The following is a 24,037-nucleotide window of genomic DNA, read 5'->3' on the forward strand; positions in this document are numbered from 1 at the left end:
AAAAAGGTCAGATATTGGGGTTTTGGTCACAAAAATATTTTTACGGTGTTGTTTCTGGATGGTATTTTTGTTCATCTCTTATACAAAAAAAGTAACAATATAATGCTGTCATCTTGTAATTATCTCTGTTTTCAACTTTCATCTGCCATGCACAGTTGGCAACAGATGCTCAGGCACTCTGCAGTGAGATGCTTTTCAGCCACAGACTTTACAAGTATAGCAGTGCTGTTGAAAAAGTAATCATGTGCAGAGCAGTATTTCAAAGCTTGAAAAGGAGAAGTAATTTCCACTGGGTAACTCACATCCATTGTACCAAATATGGTTTGAAGTGAGTTATAATGTTTTTCCCAAATCTTTCTAGAGAGGTCCATTTAAACATCTCTGCCCTTCTTTTAAACTGCAGAGGTCCCATATCTGATAATTTGGAAGGGTCTTCTGGAGACTGCCTTTTACAGGATAAGCAGACCTTTTGTATAATTGATTAATCAGTCTGATAACAAAATTTTTGTCCCAGCTGGCACTTCTGCAACAGAGCAATTCTAATTTGTGTCACTGAAGTGAGTTCTTGGAGTAAACCTAACAAGGGACATCAGGAAAATGTATCATACATTAACTATTTCAGAGGTAACACTGCTTTTGCAAATGCAGGTGTAGGCACTGCTTAAAGTATGTGGCAGGTGTCTCATAAGGAAAAAAAAAAAAAGTCATGTTTAATTCTGAGATAGGTATTTTGTACTTTAAATAGGTTTTTAATGCTTACCATAGTGATTTACTTTTTTGAAATGTACTGATTGATACGAAGAGCTTTATGTCAGAAATCATTATGTAATTCTTTGAAATTGTTGTACTTGTTACATCAAAAATACATATGGTACACGTAGGAAACCAAAACACTTAGGCTGTCTTTCTCATTTCATACCAAGCTGCCATCTCAGTAGAACATTTTAAATTCTTTTTGGCAAGAGATAGAGGAAAAATAAATACGACACATGAAACATTTCACTAAGTTGACATGCCTGTATCTCCTGCCTGTCCCAAAGCAAAGGGCTGCACTGAGCATATGCAGGATAATGTTACACCTGAGATGTGTTTGGTTGCTTCGTGTTTTGTGGGCTTTTTTGCAAAGCCATGCTGCAGGAAAAAAAGAGTTTCAAATATATATTACTTATTATATTTATTATATCTGATCTTCATGAAATTAAATATTTTGAGGTGGACCAACACATTTTCTGTGATAGCATTTGAGAGAAAGGGAAACAATCAGCATGACACTGGCAGTGTTTTTCAGGATGTGGTCACTCTAATCAGATGAAATGTGATCCTTCACTTTCCACAGATATAGAGAAATACAAAACCTGATATGCTCTTTAACCTTTAGGAATCTAAGACAATAAGAAATGAAACAGCAGCTCTGTAGTGGAAGATACAGTGTTCCTGCAAATTCATAAATCCACAATTCTTAGTTGATAATCATGAAATGACAGAAAATCCAAAAAACATGTCATTCCTATGCCTAGCTCCTACATCACCTTTCCAGGGACATAGGTGAGGCTGTAGTCCCCTTCTTCCTGCTCATCTTGGTGGTAGGAATGACATTTGCTTTTCTCCAGTTGTTGGACACTTTTCCCTGTCACTCTGATTCATCAAGGGTTACCCAGAGGGGCTCTGCAATCACACCTGGCACCTCCCTTGGCACTGCTTGGTGGGTCCTGCTCTTCTGCCATCATCTCTTTGTCCTGGCCAATCTCTGCATCGTTTCATTGCCAATTCAAGGTATGAGTTTTTGCAAACTTTGGAGGCATTTAAGGGCACTGCTCTTCTCCAAATTTCAGTGGTGTTTGAAGGTGTGCACGCGTTCTTGTCCAGACAGAGCTCTGAAACAACACTTTAGCTTTTGCTTGAGCCAGAGCTTGATTTTAGCATAGAGCTGCCACTGTCAAATACATGAATTCAGATGATGTGATAGTGTAAAATGTCATACTAACTGTTTTTTCTCCAACTGATAAAATGAAAAGGAAGATCTCTAGTGAAAGACAAGCCTGGACTGCAGTCTTGAGATACATTTTGGAATTTTACTAGCTCCTGTTTAGGTTATGGGAATCTGCACAATGTTCGAAATCAGGTAGAATTAAAAGCTGCAAAAGCATAAAGAAAGAATAGCTTCACTTTGAGAATTTACTTGTACATTTTCTGATAAAAATCCTTGTCTGTCTAAATCCAAAACTGGTACAATTTTTCTCAGACACTTCTTCATATCTTATATTTGTTCTTTTCCTAACCTTTGTCAAAACTATGAACTCATTTGTCAGTATTTTGCTCAGTTTGATTTATCAGATTTATTGCTTTCTTGCTGTAAAACTCAGTATTTACCTTCAACACATGTATTTTGGAACACTTGCATGCACAGTCACAGTGATTTCATCATGCCATATTCCACTAAAAATAGCAAAGGGTGAATATCCTCTGACATACCTATTGTGATGCAATGATCTCAGGAAAATTGTGTAACTCAAAAACTAATAGAAGTTTCTGGTCAAGTTATTTTTCTCATTTTCTCATTCGCCTCCTTGGGAAGATTGCAATGAGGTTTTGTGGGTTCTGCTAAAGTGTAATCTGAAAGAACTGTCCTCCACCCTTCCACTGTACATGGAAATAAAAGAATATGGAGGTAGGAAGAGATAGGATATTTCCTTTTTGCTCTGTTTTTAGGGCCTCAACAATACAGAGCAGTGATTACAAAGGAAGTCCTGCTTACAGTCAGCAGTGAAAATTGTCTATTTGGACAGATTATTTGAGAAATATAACTGCAAAAATCTAGAAAATGTTTAACAAGAATATACAGACTGTCATATGTATTCACTGTTTTCTTTTGGTCACAGTTTGGGCAAATTTTCAATATATATAAAGGTATGATTTCTAAGGCAAAGCTGCCCTTCTTGTGACTTTTGTGTTCTTGATGCAATAATTTCTTTCGGGACTTTGCAAAACTTTTTTTTTTAATGTTAAATAAGATGATGTTGTCATTATAACTTCATACTTAGAAATGGCTGTACTTTTTTGACTGGAATGAAAACAATAATTACAAAGTTGGTCTGAGTCATTTACTTGGCATTGATACTGCTTTTGGTATATGTATTGAAAATAGATTTCTATAATGAGACAAGTCAGATCCCATAATGTCTGTTGACATTAAGAACTTCACCTACAATATACCAAAATGATTTTGATATAGAAACTCTTAGTCACATAATAGAACTGCATTTTCTAATAAATTTATCTAAAGAGAACCTTATTTAACTCATAAATTCGAGGCTTTTAGCATTATCCTTCTGGGTGTATAATTTAGAGCAGCCTTATGCTGAGTTGTCCATGAAGTTCCTAATGTACATTATAAACTTTGTTTATACAACAGCGTGTGGAATGCATGTCACTTGAGTGCATATATGAAAATATTTTTGGCAGAAGTTGTGATTAATAGATTATATATTTGGGTCTCTGTTAGGAATGGAGACAATGCTTCAGATTATTTATACACTTCTTACATAGATGTTGGCTGTGGCAGCAGATGTTACACTTTGGTCATTGACTTCTGTTTGCTTGCTATTCGTCTGGATCAGTTTGGGCCTTTGCCATTTGATTACGTTATCTTTTATCTACTTCAGAATTCTCACCCACACAAATGTATTTTAATGACACATCAGCTTTGTGCCTTTATTTCTAATTTCTTCAGTTTTGCCAATAAAAATATGATTGAACAGTATCAAATATAGTTATTCAACTGGCTTGAGTGGCTTTTTTTTTCATTTTTTGTTATGAGAAACAATTGACTGCTAAAATAGTATGGAAATTTTCAAGGTGTGATGCAAACGTGCTCTTTTCCTGCCACATTTACTGATCTCCTGCAATGCTTGCCAAATTTAAACGAGAGGTCTAAAGGGCTGTGGCATTCACCCCAGGCTTGGGTGTGAATCAGACCTCTCTGGGAACATAATTCAAGCACTTGACTGACACACACACACACACCAGGAAAATTCTGTATTTCTTCCCCGTTTCAGTATTTATAATGGGCACAACTCTGAGTTCTGGGGTACCTAAATTAACAAAAATTACATTTGATGGAAAGACATGCTTTGGAGCACTGACTTTTGGATAGCCCTTGGTATCTCTAGGAGAATGGAAGTCAGAGCTTGACTTAGACAAGATTGGAGAACTAAGATAGAAGGACAAAGCTTTAGCATGATATTTTTCCTTTTCATCCAGTAATTGCCTAATGTGAGGTGCATAAGCTCTTGTTCTTGTTCCACTGTTTGGCTAACTTTGCAAGAAGCTGTATATTGCAGTCAAAGGAATTTTTTTTTCATGATCTTCTGGATCTGTGAAACTAATCTTTCTGGTGACACAATGATGTATCTTCAGCAGAAGGTGTGCAATGTTCTGCCATCCAGCAGCAAAATCTGCTGAGTTTGTTCCATAACATATCTTTAGGCATTTAAGTTTTTTGAAGCACCTCAGCATTTTTGGTCAGAGCTTTGCTGAGCTTTTCTCCTGAACTTACAGTTCATATCATGTGGGTAAATAAATGTTTTAAGGAATGTCTACCTGCCTTTTCTGATCCTCATCTAGATAAAGATTTTCATGCTTGGAAAGAAGCATCAGTTATACATTTAGTCTTCGTTCTTTAAAACATAATCACATTCAGTTTTCTTTAATTTTAGATGCATTGACCAGTGGCAACTGTCCAAAGTTGTCCCCTGGATGCTTTTATTTTTTAATTTTGTAGGATTAGAAGTTTTTTTTTTTTTTTCTCATTTGCAGAGTAATTAGTGTTAGCTTATTATCAAAGAACATTAGTGTCAGGTAGAACAGTTCCTATGGTTGCTGTTATACACTCCTACATCTGTGTATTGTAATAAGAACAAGATGAAAAGAAACTCAAATAAAGGATCAGATGAGAAAATGCTTTGTCTTAATATGTGATCACTTATTTCTCCCAGGCTGGTAATGCCACTTAATTCTGAAGGTCACTGAATCCAAATGAGCAAAGTTGCAGCAGGTGGCCAGTTTCCAGCTCTGATGAGTGTTCATCTTTATGAGTTTGGAAAAAGATATAAACTGCGTTGGGCTTGCTCCTCAAGCTTTGTTCACTGCAATGGCAGCTGACACATGTATGTATTTATCAACTGGGGCTGACGTTAGCTTTTTAAAAAATTCATAATTAAAAATTCAGTTGTTCAATAGCTGCTTTCAAGAATTCTCACATTCCTTAGTTAATTTTTCACTCAGTTATTTCCTCCAGAACAATTTCAACCATCTTTCTCATGTCTTTCATTCCACATTTTGAGAATGAGAAAAATCTGCTTCCAACAGTTTGTACTTTGAGTCTTTTGTTTTTCTTTTTACTCTTATGCTAGGAAATGAAAAAGTAAGGATTCACAGAGGATTTAATTACCAAAAAAGCATGTCCACTTCTTTCATGTTGTTCACAATGGACTAGCATTTTGGTATCAAAACTACTATAATAACTTTTCCCTTTCATAGGCAGTTGAAATGTATATTATAAATTTTTGCATGAAACACTTCACAGCTGGGCATTATGAAATCTATTTTGGAGAACAGTAAAATAGAAAATTGCCATGGAAAACACATGTCTCTCTTCCTGTACTGGCCTAAGTTGTTGTCGAATTAGATCTTAGTTTTTCTCTCTTGTTGCAAGTTTAGAGATGTTCAAGTGAAGAAGTGTGACTCTGTATTGATATCAAGTAAAAATTGAAATTTTTACCTTGGACTTTCACATGTCTTCTTGCTGTACTTCCAGTTGTCTGCTGCAATTCAACAATAGGATAAATCATGAAAGACTTGTCCTATTCTTCTAGTGAAAGAAGCTTTGCTACCCTGGGACAGATTAAAGTGGTTAAGAAAGGTTCAGAAAACTTATGCTGGAAAGCTTACCAGGTTTATGTCTTTGCAGTGGAAAGTGTTCAAGGCTGGAGAAGTTCTAGCAGGATTCAGAAAGAAATACTGCAAGATTCTAAGCAAAACATATATTTCCATCTTGCTTAAACTGAAATTGGGAAAAAGAAAAACAAAATAGAAGTAATACCAAAACCTCTCCCAATTTAAGAACAGTATTTGGAAAGGAAAAAAATGCAGACTGAATAAGCCAAAAGACATTGAGTCAGAGAAATGTGACTGGGTCAATATTATTGTTTCTGTCATCAAATAATAAAAGGAAAAAATACAAGGAAAAAGAGTGCTCTAGAATTAATTACCAGTGCCATACACTTATGACCAAAGGATCAGCCCGGGTCCATGGACCACAGAAAATGGCATACAAACATTATATTGACCCCATGATTTCCCCCTGTAGCATATCCCTGCATGAGTCCATCCAAACAAAACAAACAGAACCTCCACAGCCTCTTCTGACTCTGGAACGGGTGCTTTCCCTGTGTCGCCCTGGCTCAGTTCCCAGCTGCCTCGAGCCGGTGTCAGTGTGTACCCTGAGCTGGTGGCTGGAGGAGGGGTGGAAGTCCAGTCGGACCTGTGGCCGCAGGGGGAATGCAGGGCTGGGAGAAGCGGGACTGATGTCAAGTGGTTACCGCGGCAACAGGGAGGGGACCGGCGCAGGGCGGGGGAGCAAAAAGGGGGCGGGGGAGAAAAAACGGGGAGGGGGGAGTGATGGTGTTACCACAGCAACGGATGAAGTGCCTTCCTCCCCTGGGCTGGAGATGCAGCTGCCCTTATATAAAATTACCTGCCTGGTGCTGGGGGGTTTAGGCACAGCATATCAAGAGTGCTCGTGTTATCATCATATCATCATCTATTTATATTAACTATTTAATTTCTAGTTAGAAAGTGAATCTGCACGGGATATAAAGTATTTTTCCCACACAAGGTGCACCCATAATTATCTCTTTTCATGGTTAACAAATTGTAGCAGAATTAATTTTTATTCTTTCTAATATAGGGTAAAAAACTATGTGCCAATATCAGGAATTAATCATGATTAATCATGAAGTACTAGAAGACATGCTGATTTAAGGTGTTAGTCTGTTTTACACATCTTTACAGGACTATATTTCATATTCCCCAATGAGTTTTGCAAGACAGATCCTAAAATTTCTTATTTGGGTTCTTTAATTTTTTTCTTTATTTTTTTTTTTCCCCTAATCATATCAGTACTGAATTTTTCTAGTAGTTTCCTTTAGAATTTCCCTAACTGGTGAGTGATGGAGTTTGTGAATACAAGAGGAATGTGATCATGTAAAACTGATAGGGACAGCCTGAACTCCTGAAATTTCAGTCATTGCATGGCCCAGTGAATGGCAATCAGCCATCTGCTGTTTCATCTGGTGTCCCTTGTCCCCTGACTAGGAACAGCGAATAATTATCGATGTCAATAGGTGTGTTAATAAGTCTCACAACAAAAAAAAAGAATGGACTGAAGTCAAGGAGGAACTGGAATTTGATGAACTTTGGCTTGAAAAGAAGAGTTTTATGGTGAGGTAGAACCAATTCTGGGTGTCAAACCACACAACACAAGAAGATTTGGGAGGAGGTATGGCTTGGATCAGTGGTGTTCAGGGCCTTGGCATTGGCCAGAAAACCAGACAAAAAAAAAATCCAAAAAAAACCCTAAGGGATGAAGAAACTGAGGCAAGGATTGACCCCCAGATACTTACCCTATGAAAATGCTTCTTTGCTTCTCTTGTGAAGCCTAGGTGAAGCACAAGCACATTTACCTGCTGTGTTTTTCTTTGAAGAGGTGAGCTGTGACCTGGAGTGTTCTTAGGCTCAGAAATGTGGGAATGCTAGGCTCAGCCTACTAGGGCAGCCAGCCCAGTCTTATGGGCTCTATATTTTGAACATGAAGTCACAGCCTCCCCTCAAAGTGTGCTCCCAATAGTGCAGAAGCAGAGAAGGCTCTGGTTTCACCTGAGCCAGCAGTTCTGCCCTGCAGGGCTGCCCTGGCTCCTTTGGAGGCCAAGAGCAAGAAAGGTTTGTACACAGACTCATTTCAGACCATCCTCTTGTGCCTGTGTGGCAAACCAGTCATCTTATTTTTAGAGCAGTTAAACATTTGCATTTCCCTCATATGCAAATTAGGGCTTTTACAGATGAGATTTTTCTACTACTTTGTGCACAGTTGGCTTTTTTGTGCATCATTTTGTTTAATTAGAGTAACACCTATTCACATCCTGTGGATATAGGATATAACTCCCCAGCTCACTGTGGCTTCATTTATTTCCCTGATTTCTGTCATCCAGCATTTTAAACTCTCCTTTTGGATCCTGTTTATGTTGTAATAAATTTAGACTTTGTGACCTGGGTATGTCTATTCTGCTAAATCAAAGATATCCAGGGACCAATACGTGTCCCCAAGACTGAGTGGCACCAACTAGTGTATGTCTACATTTTTTAGTTTTAGCTGCCTCTGTGGCAGATTTGCCTTGGGAGCAACAGGGCAAGGAATTCAGTTGGCAGTAGAGTAAGGTGAATGACTGGGTGTGTGGTACTTGAGCTATGTGTGTTGTTTCTTTATTCAGCTGTGGGGATGCAATCAATGAGTGTTTGTTTTGAGCAAATGCAGGATTGTATGTATTTATTTATTTTGACCCTTGAAAATGTTTAGTGATGCATGGCAGGATGGTTTGAAATGGCAAAATGTCCCAGGTGAGCTGTATCTTTCCTGCATCTTGGAGAAGACATGAACGCCCTCAATATCTCAGCTTCTGAGAAAAAGAGGTGGTAATTTTTTGTTTCCCAGCCATGATGCTGTAAGAGTGCAACTTTCTGGCACACTTTGGTTCTTTTGTAGAGTAGCACATGGGTTCTTAGGATATAACATGGTCTCAGGAGTTACCCTAAAAGTGCCTCTGGAAGGGAACAGCTAGAACAGGACTTTTTACCTACATGATCTTCCAACCTGCCTCCTTAAAAAATGTTCCTTACCATCTTTTCTCTCACTCAGAATTCTGTGTGAGACCATCACTGCACCTGACCCTCTACTCTGAGTGTCTGCTTTTTCATGACTGCCCTGTCTCTCATTCCTTTACCACCGTTTCTTTGCTAAGAGTGACAGTAAGTGTAAAAACATCATGGTAACCTCTCCTTTCCTAGGTTGCTGATTACATAAAAGATGTTTCAAAATATTGTTTCACTTTGTTGGTTAAAAGCTACTCTTTCCATCCTTATAAAAACCTATTTAATACAGAGAATATGAGCACAAAATCTTTTTGTGTGCAGTCTTTGAGACTGCATTTATTGTTTGTGAAAAGGACAGTTTAGTTTCTGTTTTGAATAAGGTAATGCCTCAAAAACTATGTTTATAAAGTCAGTAAATCTTCTGTTGTAATATGCAAATACTATTGAGTATCTTTATAATTTTATAAATTTTTCAGATATCAAGTATTCTTAGGAGACCTTGATAATGTACTTTATTAAGTACAGCCATGAACATATATTTAGTCTCTTAATTTTCTCTTTGTTTCTTCTGATCAGGGATTATTAATTTTTATTTCCTTACTATTATTTTATTTCTTTACTATTAAGGAGTTAAGCTTGTCCTTCTGCATCTATGTTACTAAATTCTTACGTTATCAAGCTTGGTTTCTTCAATTATGCATTTGTAGTCTCTCTCTCTCTCTCCATCCTGACTGCTGTATTAGTAAAGCCTTGAATTACAGGTCAGGGTGAGCACTGTACTTTCGCTGTCAATCCAAAAAAACACTGTTCCTTCCAGCAGCAATCTTCTTAGGAATGACTACTCTGATTAGCATTTTGAGTAACAGTGCTCACCAGTTAACAGAGGTGAAAAGTCTGCACGCTGCCATGTGCATCCCCTGCACTTCTTTGCATGCTTTGGACACCGTTTTTCTAAAGCAACTTAAGGCATATACAGTTATGTCTCATCAGGCACAGTCTGCAACAGGACATGAATCCTGACACACCAGGAGAAGAGGCTGTGGAAATGCAATTGTGGCACGATCATAGCAATCAGGATGTCTTTGGGAATGCTTTAATAGCAATAGAAGCCAACAGAAGACTCCAAGAATAAATGGGAAGCAGCAATATTTAAAAAGTCTTCCACTAAAAGGGGAGAGAACAGAGCTACAGCTGATCTTCTGAAATGCATTCTTTCTAATTTCATGCTGTGTTTCTGGCTGTGAAATGATTGATTGAAGCAGAAGAGATAATCCATCAATGTGAAGAGAAGCCACAAAGAGATATCAAGGCATGGGCCAAGACAAAAATGTCCAGCTCTTCCTGTAACTGAATGGAAGAATTGATCTGGAATACAAAAGGGCTAAAGCTGGCCTCCAAAGAGCCAAAATAGGCAGAGTGAGAGAGATGTTCCCATGTTTTCTCAGGGAAAGGAAGTGCTACATGATACTTGCATGCTTTGTTTCTAGTATGAAGTTAGATATCTCTCCCTCTTTATAATAGCAGGAAATCAGTGAAATAACTTTCTGAAGCAGGCAGGAGGCAATACTACAGTGAAGAAGGTGAGCTTCCATCCTCCTTGCTCCAAGATTCCTACTGAGTCAGTGATGAGAATAGCTTTTCTTTTTATTTATTTTTTTTCTTTTTTGACTCAAAGCATTCAGCTATGGAGATGATTGGTGCTGCTTGCTGAAATATTTTGATGTTGCTAACTAGAATAGCCCTTAAATCTGTAGTGACAATCTCAATTTTGAATTTTCTTCTTTCATTGTATTTTGCCCATGGAACCATGATGCTTGTAACAGTATGAAAGTACTTGCTCAAAAAAGAGCAAGTTACTGAAAGGCTTTCTATACATAAAACAGTTTGGAAAGTTTTCAAACTTATATATTTTACTAATACTGTAAAACTAATATTTAATCTATTTCTTTTGACTGTCTTTTGAAGGTACAGCCTTAACACTGATGGGAAAGATAAATTCAGATTAAGAAGAGAAAATAATCCAAAAGTGGGAACGTGTTGCCCACTCTTCCACTCTCAACAGAGGCTATTAGGAATTAGGATCTGGAAAGGGAGCAGGAGCACAGACAGTGAAAACAAAGCAAACTGGTGGAGAATGGGAAGGTGACCCCTGTTACGCTGTCTCTTAGGCAACAATCCCAGTGTTGCATGTAGCATGAAGTAAATACACCCACATTTAGCTCCTGAGCAGCCTCTGGAAACACAAAGCTCCAGCCTGGCAGAGATACTTCAGGAAAAGTTACAGGCAATGGTGCTACTCCACTCATCCCAAGCTCTGCTAAAAGCAAGGCAAACTTTCAGGATATGTGTGAGAATTATTGTCCTCAGAAGGCTTGTGTTGGTCTTGATACCACAAGAGTTTTGAATGTACACTGTATATGAAATACACTAGTTTACTGTGTTTTCTCCAGCCAATTTAATTTATTTCTTTCTGCACTATTTCCACAAAATAAGAATGTAGTTTTCCATTGGTAGACCATTCCATTACTTTCAGTTCACTTCCACAGGATATCTGAGAGGTTTTTACCAATTTTTGAAATTAGAATGCAAGTTGCTCACAGGGTGCAAACCCAAGCAGAAGCTGTCAGGCATGAAGGTTTACATTAAAAGTTTACATTAAGGTTTACATTTTAAGCCTTCTAGAGGTCTTCTGAGATCACCATAGTTCCTGACTTTTCACAATCCATACAGCATGCAATCTGACCAACAATCAGCACACATCATGTGGCAGCTGCTGTGAGTCTGCTTATTTTCATCAATACCAAAAATAGGTATGATCAAGGTACCTCTTCAAATTACCAAAAGGCTGTTCATAAGATAGACAGAGGACAATTCTGTCCTCACTCTAGCCCAGGGTAAGATGCAGTAAATCAGGGAAGCTGAAGGTGGGCTCTGCTCAAGAGAACTATTCTCTGTGTTTTGATGTCAGACATGTGAATGTACTGGTTCTGAAAGAGGGAACCACTCATCACATATTTCAGGGAGCATTTCTTTTACTCATTTGTCACACAACTAAATAGGCAGTTGAATCAATCATTGAACTTTCCTTTTAGTGGTGAGCTGGGCTGGAAAAATATGCTTTTACTGAAAATGACCTTCAAACTCTGAAGAGATTACTCACTTTTAATGTTCTCAAGTGCATCAAATTGCAGACTAAATAAACAGACACCATGAGTATTTCTTTTAATATTTGGGACATTTTCTACTAAAGCAATAACCCTCCTCTGTACTTCTAATCCAAGCATGGTGGAGGCATAAAGAAAGAACCTTCCTGGGTGTGTTCACCTGTGGTCTATAGCTGAGTGCAATAATGGGGAGACTCACAGTCTTTAGAGATTTGCTCCCATTTCTCTCCTGTTTCCCTGAACAGCCTCTTCCCATATTCCCTTTTAAACTATAATACTTAACATTTCTATGACAGTTTGCACGTAACGGGCTCAACCATTATTCATTTTCTAAGCATACTTCTTACTGAATGGCTGAAATACAAAAGCAAAGTTTAATACTTATTTCCAGAACAGTTTTAGACTTACAAATGGGATTTCCCACTTCAGTGAAGTCTAGCTTTTTGGTAGCTAAAGGAGATTTTATCCCTTACACAGTTTATTAGACTAGTTCCAAGCTTCTGCAGACAGTATTTGTGGTGTGTTGTGGTGGGCTGGCATGTTATACAAGAGGTGTGGGAGGGCACAGAATTATTGTAATATAAACTGGACCCTAATTATGTAGCTATTTTCAGTTGATTGAGTACCAGCCTCACACAAATGCCAGTAGCAGCTTTAATGCTTTACAGTCTCACTCTCACCAATCAAGATATAGTTCTAAAATGAAAAAAACCAAAAATTGTCTAGTAGGCAATAGTAAAAACCTGAAAATATCATGCAAAAAATTCTTGCATTTTTTCTAAGGACAGAATGCTTGACATTGTTGTTGCTGTTGTGAAGAATTTTGAAAATGGAGGAAATGAGAAGGCTGCAGCAGAAACAACAAAGGAATACCACACTATTTATCTGTAGTCATTCACATCCATTACCTGACTGTGACAGCCTATTACATCATATTTTTCAGAATTAAAATGAGACATTGTGATAGGAGAAAAGCTCCATGTATTACCAACAACAGGTTAGCTACTCTTTTGACTGAGAAAACAATTGAAGACTTGGTTGAAAAGAATGCATTTTTCTCTCTGACTACAGATGTCTCAGACAATGGCATTTTCAAGGTGTTCACAATCATTAATCATTCCTACACAGCTGAAGGGCAAATAGTTCAGTCTGAGTTCTGATTATTTTCACAGCACTAATGAAAGCCCATTAGGAATATTTGAAAATGTGAAAAAAAAAAGCTAAAATCAAGTAGTTGGAACTTTGACTATGTGCAGGTAACTGAGCTATTTTCAGGTAACACTGTTGCTAAATCTGGGTTATAGCTTCTGTCCACAAGTCAGTGAAAATTAACAAGGTAAATTTGTTCTTAGTTTCTTGTTCTCTATATAACCATATAACAGGAAAATACTATCTAATTTTCCTCATCTCATTTCATTTTTCCCAGCCAATGTTTCAGATGAAAACTTATAAAATTTGAATGGGAACAAATGTTCTACATGAGACAATTACTTGCACACTGTGCAGGTAATAGGACCATAATATACTTTCTTGGTTTTAGGAGTTACTTTTGGAAGCTATGTGAGCATTGTCAGGTGTCAATTTACAATCCCATTTTCAAAGGTAACCTTATAGGAGGTGACACAGAGGTTTTCAATGACACAATGTCACTTATAATTTTAAGATGATACTGAGTGATTTAAGATGATACTGATGATAAGATAATGCATTAATTTAAGGTTAATTGCAAAAAAAAGTACCAATGAGAAATTCTTAGGTCATAAGTAGCTACACAACATTGGGGAATAATAAAGAAAAAAAAGACATTTCACACAAAGATACACTGTAGCTGCCTGAAATGAGGCTTTATATTTTCATACAATCAAATAAAATACAAATAAACAGATTAAGTTTTACTGGGAAATGAATGCTTTTTTCAAAGTTTGGCTGCTCTGGAGTGAATGCATCCAGGCTCTGTGTGAATATGTGGTAAAAGTAGGAAAATCTTGGGTCTGTTTAGGTAGCATTGCAAACCAGGTGCCATTAAGACAAGCACATTTAGTGACAGAGCACTTTTCTGTACATGACTTCAGTATTTCATGTAGAACATGTTTTACCTTTTTTGCTGCTGGGAAGAAAGCTTGTTTAAAATATTGCTGTTTTTCACTTCTTCCTGTGTTCATTGTAGTAGTCAATAGTTGCTGCCATAAAAAATAAAAAAAGGGAGAAGGAAGAATTAGAAGATTATTAACAAAATTACTGGTGCAGTGGTAGAACAGAACATGAAGAATATTGTTAGAGTCCTAGGATGTTGTTTCATGTGAGGCACCACAGCACTGAAACTCGATGTCCTGCCTGAACTAAGTGCAATCACTACATTTTTTAAAGATCTAAAATGGCAGGTATTAGCTATCAAGTGAAGACTATTACTTTCTTGTATCTTAAGATATTGACCTGTCTGTAAAACCAACATAGAAAGCTTTCTTCTGACAGTTTCTTATTGGATGCTGTGTGCTGGAGATCACTGTACCAGCTCTGTGCAAAACAGCATATGGGAGCTCTTGACTTCACTGGGAATGAAGTATCTGTTGTCAGTGAAGATAGAGGTAATTTTCTGAAATATGCATAGACTTAGAACCATTAGAAGTGGAGAACTGAGTGCCAGCTTCAAAAGTTACTTATTTGCTTGGTTAAAGACTGAAGAAATTCCAAAGATTAATGTAAGGGATGTACTGATATAGCATTCACTTCTAAAAGGGATTAATGGTGAAAATCTCAATTCAGTCATTAAATGGAAATGTGTGTTTATTTTTCCTGGAAAAAATTTGGTTTTATAATTTGTGCATTCTGACTGAGGACTGTAAATAATTTATTTTTTTTTTAATAGGGTTAAAGTGTTTAAAAAGTCAATGCAACCAACTTCAACCAAATTTAATGACTTTTCTTTTAAAAATGTTGCTTTGTTTTTTATCATCTCATTTTGCCAAAAGAAAAATGCAGAGTTTTTTTCAGAACTAATTAACTCAGAAGATCTGGGAACCATTTAATTTGAGTCAAATTTTTTTTATTAAGGCAAATGGAGTGGCCCCTTCTGGAGGTATTTTGAGTAATGATCGTTGGTGGCACATTCTAGTTGCAGCAATAAATAACAAAGATGCAAAACAGGAGTTGGGCAGTGGTGACCAGTATGATGACCCTATTTCTAGACTAATGTAGTCGACTTAGCCAGAGCAGCTTACTGGAATAGAAACCACAAAGCTACATTTATAGTGCTCCTGGGGCCTACTTTGCTCAGATCTAGCTGCAGTACCTTCTTGGGGTAATGTATGAAGGAGCTCAGGGTCTTTCTTTTCTTTTGGCAGGGTAGAAATACTGAATATCTTAAATCCTAAAAATCATTAAATATTCATGATATACTAGAAAATAATTATGGTTACTCCTAAATTTAGTCAAAATGAAGCATTCATATAAAATAAGCTCAAATGTGAATATCATGCAAAAACTTATCCTGTGAAAAGACAGCACTGTCATTAGCCAGCTGTATACAAACGGTCTTTGGTTCTATAAATACAGATTCTCACATGTGAGCTAGGAAAAGCAACTCTACTCACTCAGCATTTGGAGAAGCCCATAGACATGTCTGGCATATTCCTCTATACAGAAGCTGAATGTGCCAAACACTTGTCATTAGACTTTAAAGGCTAAAATGCAGTTGACTTAAAGAAAGAAGGTAAGTGCTCTGGCATCTAAAGCCTGATGCATTAAGGATGTTCTTTCTGAATAACAGAGGTACACTGTGTCCATTACATTACATCCTTCAGATCTGTGGAGATGTCATCCATATGAAAAAAAAAGTCTCTTCAGATTCAAATCTGTCATCTTCCCTGCAAAAATAAAGCTAATAATACAATGAGAAATAGTAGTGAGATAAGCTATGAAGGAAAATGGTCCTTATTGTCTTTGGTGGCTACGTTTTAATTCCTGACGTGATCTACTACCTGGTGTTTGGATACCTGCTAGCACCACTTATGCACCTTTTGATCATTTATCATCTAGAGATGTGAGGCTCAGAGTGTGTTTTGGACTTGCATTACAGTGCCAGTGAATTGAGTTTCCTGGTGTTATAACATCAGCTTTGAAGGGATGGCTTGCCAAAAATGTAATAGCACAGGAGAAACAGGTGGCTCTTAGTAAAAACACTGTCCTCAATTCAGACTGCAGGCTCTACTAACTGTCTATACAGAAAAAAACCCAATACTACTGTATTGAAACAATAGACAGAAATAAGTGCAATAAAAGCAAATTCAGGGTGGTCAAAGACATACCAGACTTTAAATATAGCCCTAATCACCCTTTGTTCAGATGTACCAGGACTGCATCTACCAGGGGTCCTAAAGAGATATTTTCCTTTGGATTATTCCCAAGCCCTGTATTAGTCTCTGTTGTAGAGCACACACTTTGTGCCACATCAGCAAACGTCATCCCCGTCACAGCCAGCCCTGTGGTATTGGGAGGATATGCATGACAGACTTAGGTGGCTGTTTCCCTGAGGTTCAAAAATAGAGCAGTTTATTATTCATTTTTCAGTCTTTGAAAAGAGGAAGAGGAACACAAGCATATGAAACATGACCTTTTCTAGCCTCCAGTGCCTCAAATTCACATTTCAAATACAAAATTAAAGTATGATTTCTTCCATGGCATCTTAAATGCATAAACCAGTGTGTTTATATATTCACTTATATAATTTTGTCTGTCCATATGTTCTTTAATTTCTGCATTTATATGTACTATGATGGCTTACCTACAGAAAAGGAGTAGTAAAACATGGAGTAAATGGAAGGACAAATTTCATGTAAATTAAGGTATTAGCATATTCAGGGATGAGTGTTCAGCTCTTAGCATCAGGGGGTCTGTAAAAGAGCACATGCTTGCCTTTTCATTTCGCTGCAGTGTGGCCTGAGAAAGAATGGCTGAACAATTGGTAGCAAATGGAGAAATTAATTTATTGCATTTACACAACCTCTTCCCTAAAAAACATCACTATAATCAAGAGAATTTACCATTCTCTAGCTTATGAGTGTTGGTCTTGCTCATCTTTCATGTCTCTTATCAGTCCTATGACAAAGAAGTCTCTGTAAATTATACCTTCTAGCTGTGACTTTTCAGAGACAATGAAAAAAAATGTGCCAATGCTGAAATTGTTATGGCACAGGATCAGTGGAAGTGAGATGTTTGGCATGTTTCATTAAGCATCTAGACATAAAAATAAAAGGGTGAAAAAAATGGAAAAAAAACCCCTAAGGCAATAGAAAAAGAAAACATAGCTCCACTTGCCAGAACATACCACCAACATACCAGTTGATCCACACCAGAACAGATCTAATCAAACACCAAATAGGGTGAAATGTGGAACTTATTTCTATTGATATATCATGCTTTCTTTGCAGGAATATCAAATTGATATATTTTTTGCCCAGACATGGACAGACAGCCGTCTTCGCTTCAACAGCACCATGAAGATACTGACTCTGAACAGCAACATGGTTGGCTTGATCTGGATCCCAGACACAATATTTCGTAACTCAAAGACAGCCGAGGCTCACTGGATCACCACCCCCAACCAGCTCCTCCGCATATGGAATGATGGCAAGATCTTGTACACCCTCAGGTGAGCACTTGGCACTAAGCACTAAAGTGCAGGGCTGAAAGCTTCTCCCACCTCTGGTGTAGTAGTAGTAATTTTCAGCAATATCTTTGCTCTCTTCTTCTGTTTTCTTCCTGATGCGCACATGGCCATGCTTTACAAATATTTAATTATTCACGCATAGGTACTGCCAAGTTTTAAAAACAAAGTCTTGTCTTTCTAAGAAAGCAACCTTGAGAAATAGGAAATAAGTCTGTCTAAATTGTACAAGCTGGGCTTTTTAGTGCTTGTAATAAAATTGGGAATATGTAGTCCCATAAAACCTGTCAAAAGCCTTTTTGATTGGAGTTAGATGCAGGGCTGGATAAAGCATTTTTAGATTCAGGCTAATGCCAATACTTGATTCTTCAAATAAGTCATGCTGAAAGATAGTCTGTCACATCTCATCACAAGGATGAATTGCTGGAGGAAAGGCTTTTACAGTTTTCCAATCTTTGTGATAAAATCAACTATATGGTATTAGAAATACTGTATATATTTGCATTTTAAAAAGCCTGTGGAAATCAAAATATGTGTTTACTTGTGGAAGAGATGAGTTGTTCAGAAGGGAGTTTTGCCATAAGCCATGTTCCACAAGGGAAACTGTTTTAGAGACATGCCTTTCACGCTACATTTTCTTCTGTAATTGTGTTCAGCCCTCTTGGTGCACCTGAGAGGGCTGATCATGCTTGCAACTGCTGTTGGGCTCCAATACAAAGTCTTTGGAAAACAATAAGAAAGGAAATAAACATCTGGAAAAGCTGTTGATATTTTTAGTCCCCTTTCCTTCTTAGGTTTGCTCTACTGTGAAGAGCTCTTGCTTATTTCAGTTGCCTTTACCTAAAGAGTTTGGGGATTAAGGTGTCAGCTCTAATATTCTCTTGGTTGGGTTATTGTTTTTTTTTCTCAGGAGATTTTGATTATGTGTTTTGTTGGGTATTTTTCTATTAAGTTCTGTTTCAGTATTTCAGGCCAAGTATCTACATAATACTAGTTACACTTACATACCTCTCACTAAAGAAATTGTTTGTTGAGTGGACTACAAAATTTGTCTAAACCAGCTAAAAGTGAGTTAATACTTGACCCATTGGAATGAACATTTCTAGTTTGTGAAAGATGTTCTTTCTGTTCACTCAGGTCGACCTCCTTTTTACACAGGAAAACCTGTTAGAATGATCATTGTTCACACTGGGTAATTCAAACCAAATTTGTCTGACCTAAGTGTCAGGATTGGTACGACATGGAAGAGGTAGCTAGTGTATGCCCTGGTGCTGTCAGGTGTTAATGGGTGTTATGTGTACAGGAGGAAGTGTACATGGTTCAGTCATGCTCCATACCTCTCCATCTTCTTCCCTGCCCCTTTCAGGATGTGAATGCCCTCCTGCTGCAACACTGCAAATCCTCTTCTAGTGGCAGTGCAATAAGGCTATTAAATTCCTCACAGGTGACCTTTTCAAGACATAGTTTTTCTCTGTGTCATCCTATATCTGAGACACAAACCTTTCACCATAGAGGTAGATCTTAATCTTTTTATTTAGTTTCCAAAAGGAAAAACCCACATAGCCCACACGCATGAATTCTGTCATTAAACTGTGTAGTATTTTTTTAAAAAGACTGTACGATAAACTAGCACTTAATTCAATTTCCCTGAGTAAGTACATTCACTTTGTAGGCTATTATACTGAAGAGTATTGATTTTTAGTAGTAATTTCAAAATTGGCTGTGTTCTTAGTATACTTTGTTTCAGGGATGTCATGTAAAACCAGCTTTCAAGTAGGGATGATTCTGTTTCTGCAGATCTGTTTGTTGCATCTGTACGATATAGAATGGCATATAGAGATTTATTAAGTTTTGGAGAGAAAGCCTGAAGAAATTGAAAGAATTTTAAGTTCACACTATAAGTACACATGGAGAATATTTTTATACGTTTCCCTCTGAAGTTCAAATTTTGTGGAATTGCATACAGCACAAGCAATATTACCTGTTATTTTTGCAAAGAACGTTGTTTTCATCCCTGAACTTTCGATGATAAATTGTCTGGAGAAACACATATGCACAGATTTCCTGGGATCCAGAAAGTCTTGATGATGTCTTTATGGATATCAAAGAGTTCTTGCATGATGCTTAAGGTTACCTTGCCTCCTTCTCTGGCTGCTCCCTGTACTGGCTCACAGTAGGACCCTTGGTTTCTTCACAGGCTTACCATCAACGCTGAGTGCCAGCTTCAGTTGCACAACTTCCCCATGGATGAACACTCCTGTCCTCTGATATTCTCCAGCTGTAAGTGCTTCTTTGATGCCTTATTCCTGTGTATGATGCCTGTGCAGGGGCGTGAGTTTAATTCTGATTTCTGTCAGGTTGGTCAATTGTTCCATAACCGGTATAAGAAGTTCAGGTTTGCTCAAATATTTAGGGAATTTTTGTTATCTCTCTTGCACTTCTGATCAATGGACTCACAACATGAAGTCTCCTGCAGATTTACTCTGTTATTTTTATTAGAATCAGACTTTTTAGCTGATACCATAGTCACAAACTCAGCAGATATTCCTACCAGTCTGTGCAATGTTAATTTATACAATCACTTGACATTGCAAATGAGAATTGAAACTACAGTTTTCTGGTGGAGGTGCACAGCATGGGGACATGCCCAGCAATCTCTGATCATCTGAGTTTATAGCACGTAGCCTGGTAATGCCTCTCTGTTTCATGGTAAAAGTAAATGGTGTAGTTACTGTAAATCTCATTATCCTTTTATTGCTCAGCTTTGCCAGCAGTCCCAATGTTGTGTTTTATGTTGTGTTGCTGGCATATTTAAAACCTTCCCAACAGACAAAACAAATACATGGGGAAATGTATGGAAAACAAAAGTCAGGTGAGTTAATTCTGGGGTCCAATATTACTCTGAGAAGTTATCTTCATACTGATTCATTTAAAAAAAACTTTGAGAGCTGTTTGCTCATAGGAATACCTGCACAGTTTTGTAATCCAAAACCACACAATGCAAAGGTTTTAAAAACAATTTTAAAAGGATCTCCACAAAAGATTTTAATCTTGACAATCTATAAGACTCAGGAATGTGTTCTTTAGAAAGTGAAAGAAAAATGTATCATTTTTTCTATTTAGAAACAAGATTATCTCCCTAATCCCTTTTAGAGTGATAGAAGAATAACACTATTGAGTATTTTCATAATAAATTTGCTATTGTGATGGTATATCTTTCTGTTTATAAATATTATACAAACAGTGATCCACAACCACAAAACAGATTTGAATTTCTGACCCAGGGTGTATTTTTCTTTTTACCCAGGAAATTTTCTTTTTTTTTTTTTAAATCAGTCATATAAATATCTCCCTCCAAAATTCTATCACTATTTTGCCGTTTTTTTGGTTTTTGTATGCATAAGTGAATCTGTGCAGAAATACACAGTTGTGTGTTTAATTCAGGTGTGTGTAATAGATGCATATTCAACTGAACAAGAGGCAGATAGCTCCTGAAGGATCTTTCCTGCTCATGAACACTTGTCACTGAACTCTATGCACTTCAGCTGTCTTTAGTTACTACATAAAACTACTCTTGTGGCAATCTGCTGTTGTTTTGTTGAAGTGCTGGGAAAGATTTGTGAACTTAAAAATCAAATTCCAGAGATTTAAGGAAACCTACTAAAATTTTGGTTGAAGTCCAAAGATACTAATTAAACCACATAAATTTGAGTGGTCCTGTGATAACAGTATCCAAAGAAAATGAACTCTAATAAACAGGACGTCTCTTCCAACCTTGCATTCCCTAATAGCTAGACAGTTGCTAAATGGAAGTAAGTTATGCTCTATGGTTTTTATTGAAAGAGGGAGGATATCAGTCAGTACTTCAGCAGGCTCTGCTCCATGGAAAAGTTCCAAATACATTTTGTATTGCAAATGTTCCTCCTAATTTTGATCTATTAGCTCATAACACTTATGAATGTGGAACATACATGTATTGCCATCAGATATGTACTACTGTCTATGGAGGTGGAGATTACATAGGGTAAAACACAATGTGAATATGTTGCAGTTTCTGTGTGTGTTCTTTGTAGATTCTTGGCAGATGGTGGATGCTGTAGAGGAATGTTAAAATAATATTTTGTGGTTTTGTCAACCTTTTTGGTCATGTCGACAACAAGGGTTTATTTCTTTAGATTCATACTGAATTTCTTCCCTTGAATAGTTTGAATGCTGCTATTACCATCATACAAGACATCTCCTGTATGATTAGTTTGTTATATAACTCACTTGTATTTTCAGTCTTGTGTACATTCACAGCCATCTCTAGCTAGACAGCACTCAGTGGGACTCAGGAAGTGAATGAATGAGTGAATGCATGAATGATTTATTACTGCCTTCTATGACAAGTTTCTGAAGGGACAAGCTGATTAGGGATTCCAAGATGTATGTCTTTGAATAAAATAATAACTTCTGTAGAATTCACAGCTCAGCTCTGCTTCCCCCTTCATCCCTTCTGTTTGTTCCTCAGCACACAGACAAATCTTTGTAGTTTCCACTGTAGACAGGCATAAAGAAGCAAAAGTTTCAGGAGATATTCCAGACACCGGTACACACAGATGAAGTTTAATATTTGAAATTTCTGACTTTTTATTTAAATTTCCCTTGATAATTCAGAAATGTGAAACTCACCTTAATTTTTTTCTAGAATATTTACCTCCAGTGCCAGCTAATTTGCACCTTAACCCTGTTGTTACTCTGGGGACAGTTGATGTTCCCTCAGTGGGTCTACTGAGCTCTACTTCATCTGGTTGCCAGGATGAATAAGGAGAAAACAATGGCTTATAGAAAGGACCCATCTCAGTGTGCTAACAGTAGTTAACACCCACCCCTTTCTGTAGAGACTCTTGTTCAAGAACAAATTCCTAGAGCTCTCTAGTTTCTTTTATAGGACTTAAAATGTATTGACATAATCTGAAGCTCCCCAATCTGTGCAGGTTTTGTATGTGGTGTGACATGATGGGGTGACTCATCAACATATCAGGCCTTGTGGTGAGTGTGTGTCTGTAGTTGCTGTTCTTATGTAGATGTGCACTCAGCACACTGCTCATCTGAAAAGTTGATCCCAGTAACATAATGCAGGGCTGCTGTGCCATGTGACAGTTTGTGTCTGTTCCATGCACCAGATTGGTTTGATGAACCACCTGTGCCAAGCAGGATTTCTCCCTAATCAGTTACAACAAGGCATGGTATGAATGTACATTTCCCTGTAAATGTGAAAAAAGAATCAACGTTGTGACTTGATTGCAGTGGAGCAATCTTGGATTGATTTTATGGTCACTCTTTCTTAATATGGTTTTGAAGTATTATATGCAGCTATGTAAAAAAAATATTCTGTCACTGTCATTCTTCATTTGGGTTAATTTATCCTCGTGAGCCAAGGGAGGCTGCTGTGCTGCTTTTGGCACTCCAGTAGCACATTAAACTGTCTTGGTTATCTCTACTCAGCATTGATTTGAGCATTTTGGAAATACTCTCAGGATGCTGCCATAAAATTTAGTTTATTGAAGTAGTTAGGATTCACATAAACTTCAGGAAGGAAGAGGAGATGTTCTGTCTGAAGGATGATATCAGCACAAGAACAGATAAATAAGACACAGGCAACCAAAGGCAGACTGGGAATGAAAAGTTAAGCACATTAATTGTGAAACTTCTTCTGGAGGGAACTGTGGGTGCTCAAATATAACGACTCAAAAGTGTTTGAACAGAGCACTAGAACAGCAGTACATTGGGAGCTATCAAGCATAACAAGATTACTCTATAGCAATGACCACTACTTTTTTTATTCTGAGGGATAAGAGCATTACAGATTAAAGAACAGGAAAAAGGGTCTGTATGGCTAAGCTACTTGAAAGAACTCTTCAGCATTAGAGTTATCATGTGACTGTTTTCTGGCTAGCTTACATGGTTTTAGTTTTCCTTTCTCAGTCACTGGTGAGACTGCTGAATGTTCTGGATTTTCTTAATTTGGGAGGACTAAGCATGCTGTAAAATAATGTGAGAATGTTTGCACCCAAAGTTGTGTAACAGTTAACTTTTTGAGGTCTTAATTTTTTTTCAGACCAGCAGAAACCTCCTCTCTGGAGCCATACATGTGCTCCAGATTAACTTGACACTCCTTCAGGTGAAAGCATCTGAAAGCCATTACACCTTGTTTTGAGCATCTGGTCAACTAACTTTCTAATTATGTCCAAGGAGGTTTGTGGTGGAAATGTGTGCTAGCTGCATACCTGAGGTCTGAAACAAT

The 24,037-nt window shown here is 37.4% G+C and overlaps 1 protein-coding gene and 1 long non-coding RNA gene across 2 annotated transcripts in view; one reads left to right on the plus strand and one right to left on the minus strand.

The window, feature by feature from the left end:
- GABRG3 (gamma-aminobutyric acid type A receptor subunit gamma3) overlaps positions 1 to 24,037 on the plus strand; it is a 297,044-nt gene that overhangs the window by 138,883 nt on the left and 134,124 nt on the right. The window contains exons 4-5 of the mRNA XM_053970180.1: positions 17,516 to 17,736; positions 19,949 to 20,031. Coding sequence (XP_053826155.1) covers positions 17,516 to 17,736; positions 19,949 to 20,031 — 304 coding nt within the window. The remainder of the gene's footprint in view (positions 1 to 17,515; positions 17,737 to 19,948; positions 20,032 to 24,037) is intronic.
- Positions 1,813 to 6,563, minus strand: LOC128803325 (uncharacterized). Its single transcript, XR_008435681.1, has 4 exons — positions 6,409 to 6,563; positions 5,950 to 6,061; positions 5,780 to 5,822; positions 1,813 to 2,135 (listed from the first exon to the last, which is right to left on the minus strand). It is a non-coding gene; the product is annotated as an uncharacterized LOC128803325 (long non-coding RNA).

Source organism: Vidua macroura, chromosome 2 (genome assembly GCF_024509145.1).
Source record: "Vidua macroura isolate BioBank_ID:100142 chromosome 2, ASM2450914v1, whole genome shotgun sequence".
Taxonomy (NCBI): Eukaryota; Metazoa; Chordata; class Aves; order Passeriformes; family Viduidae; genus Vidua; species Vidua macroura.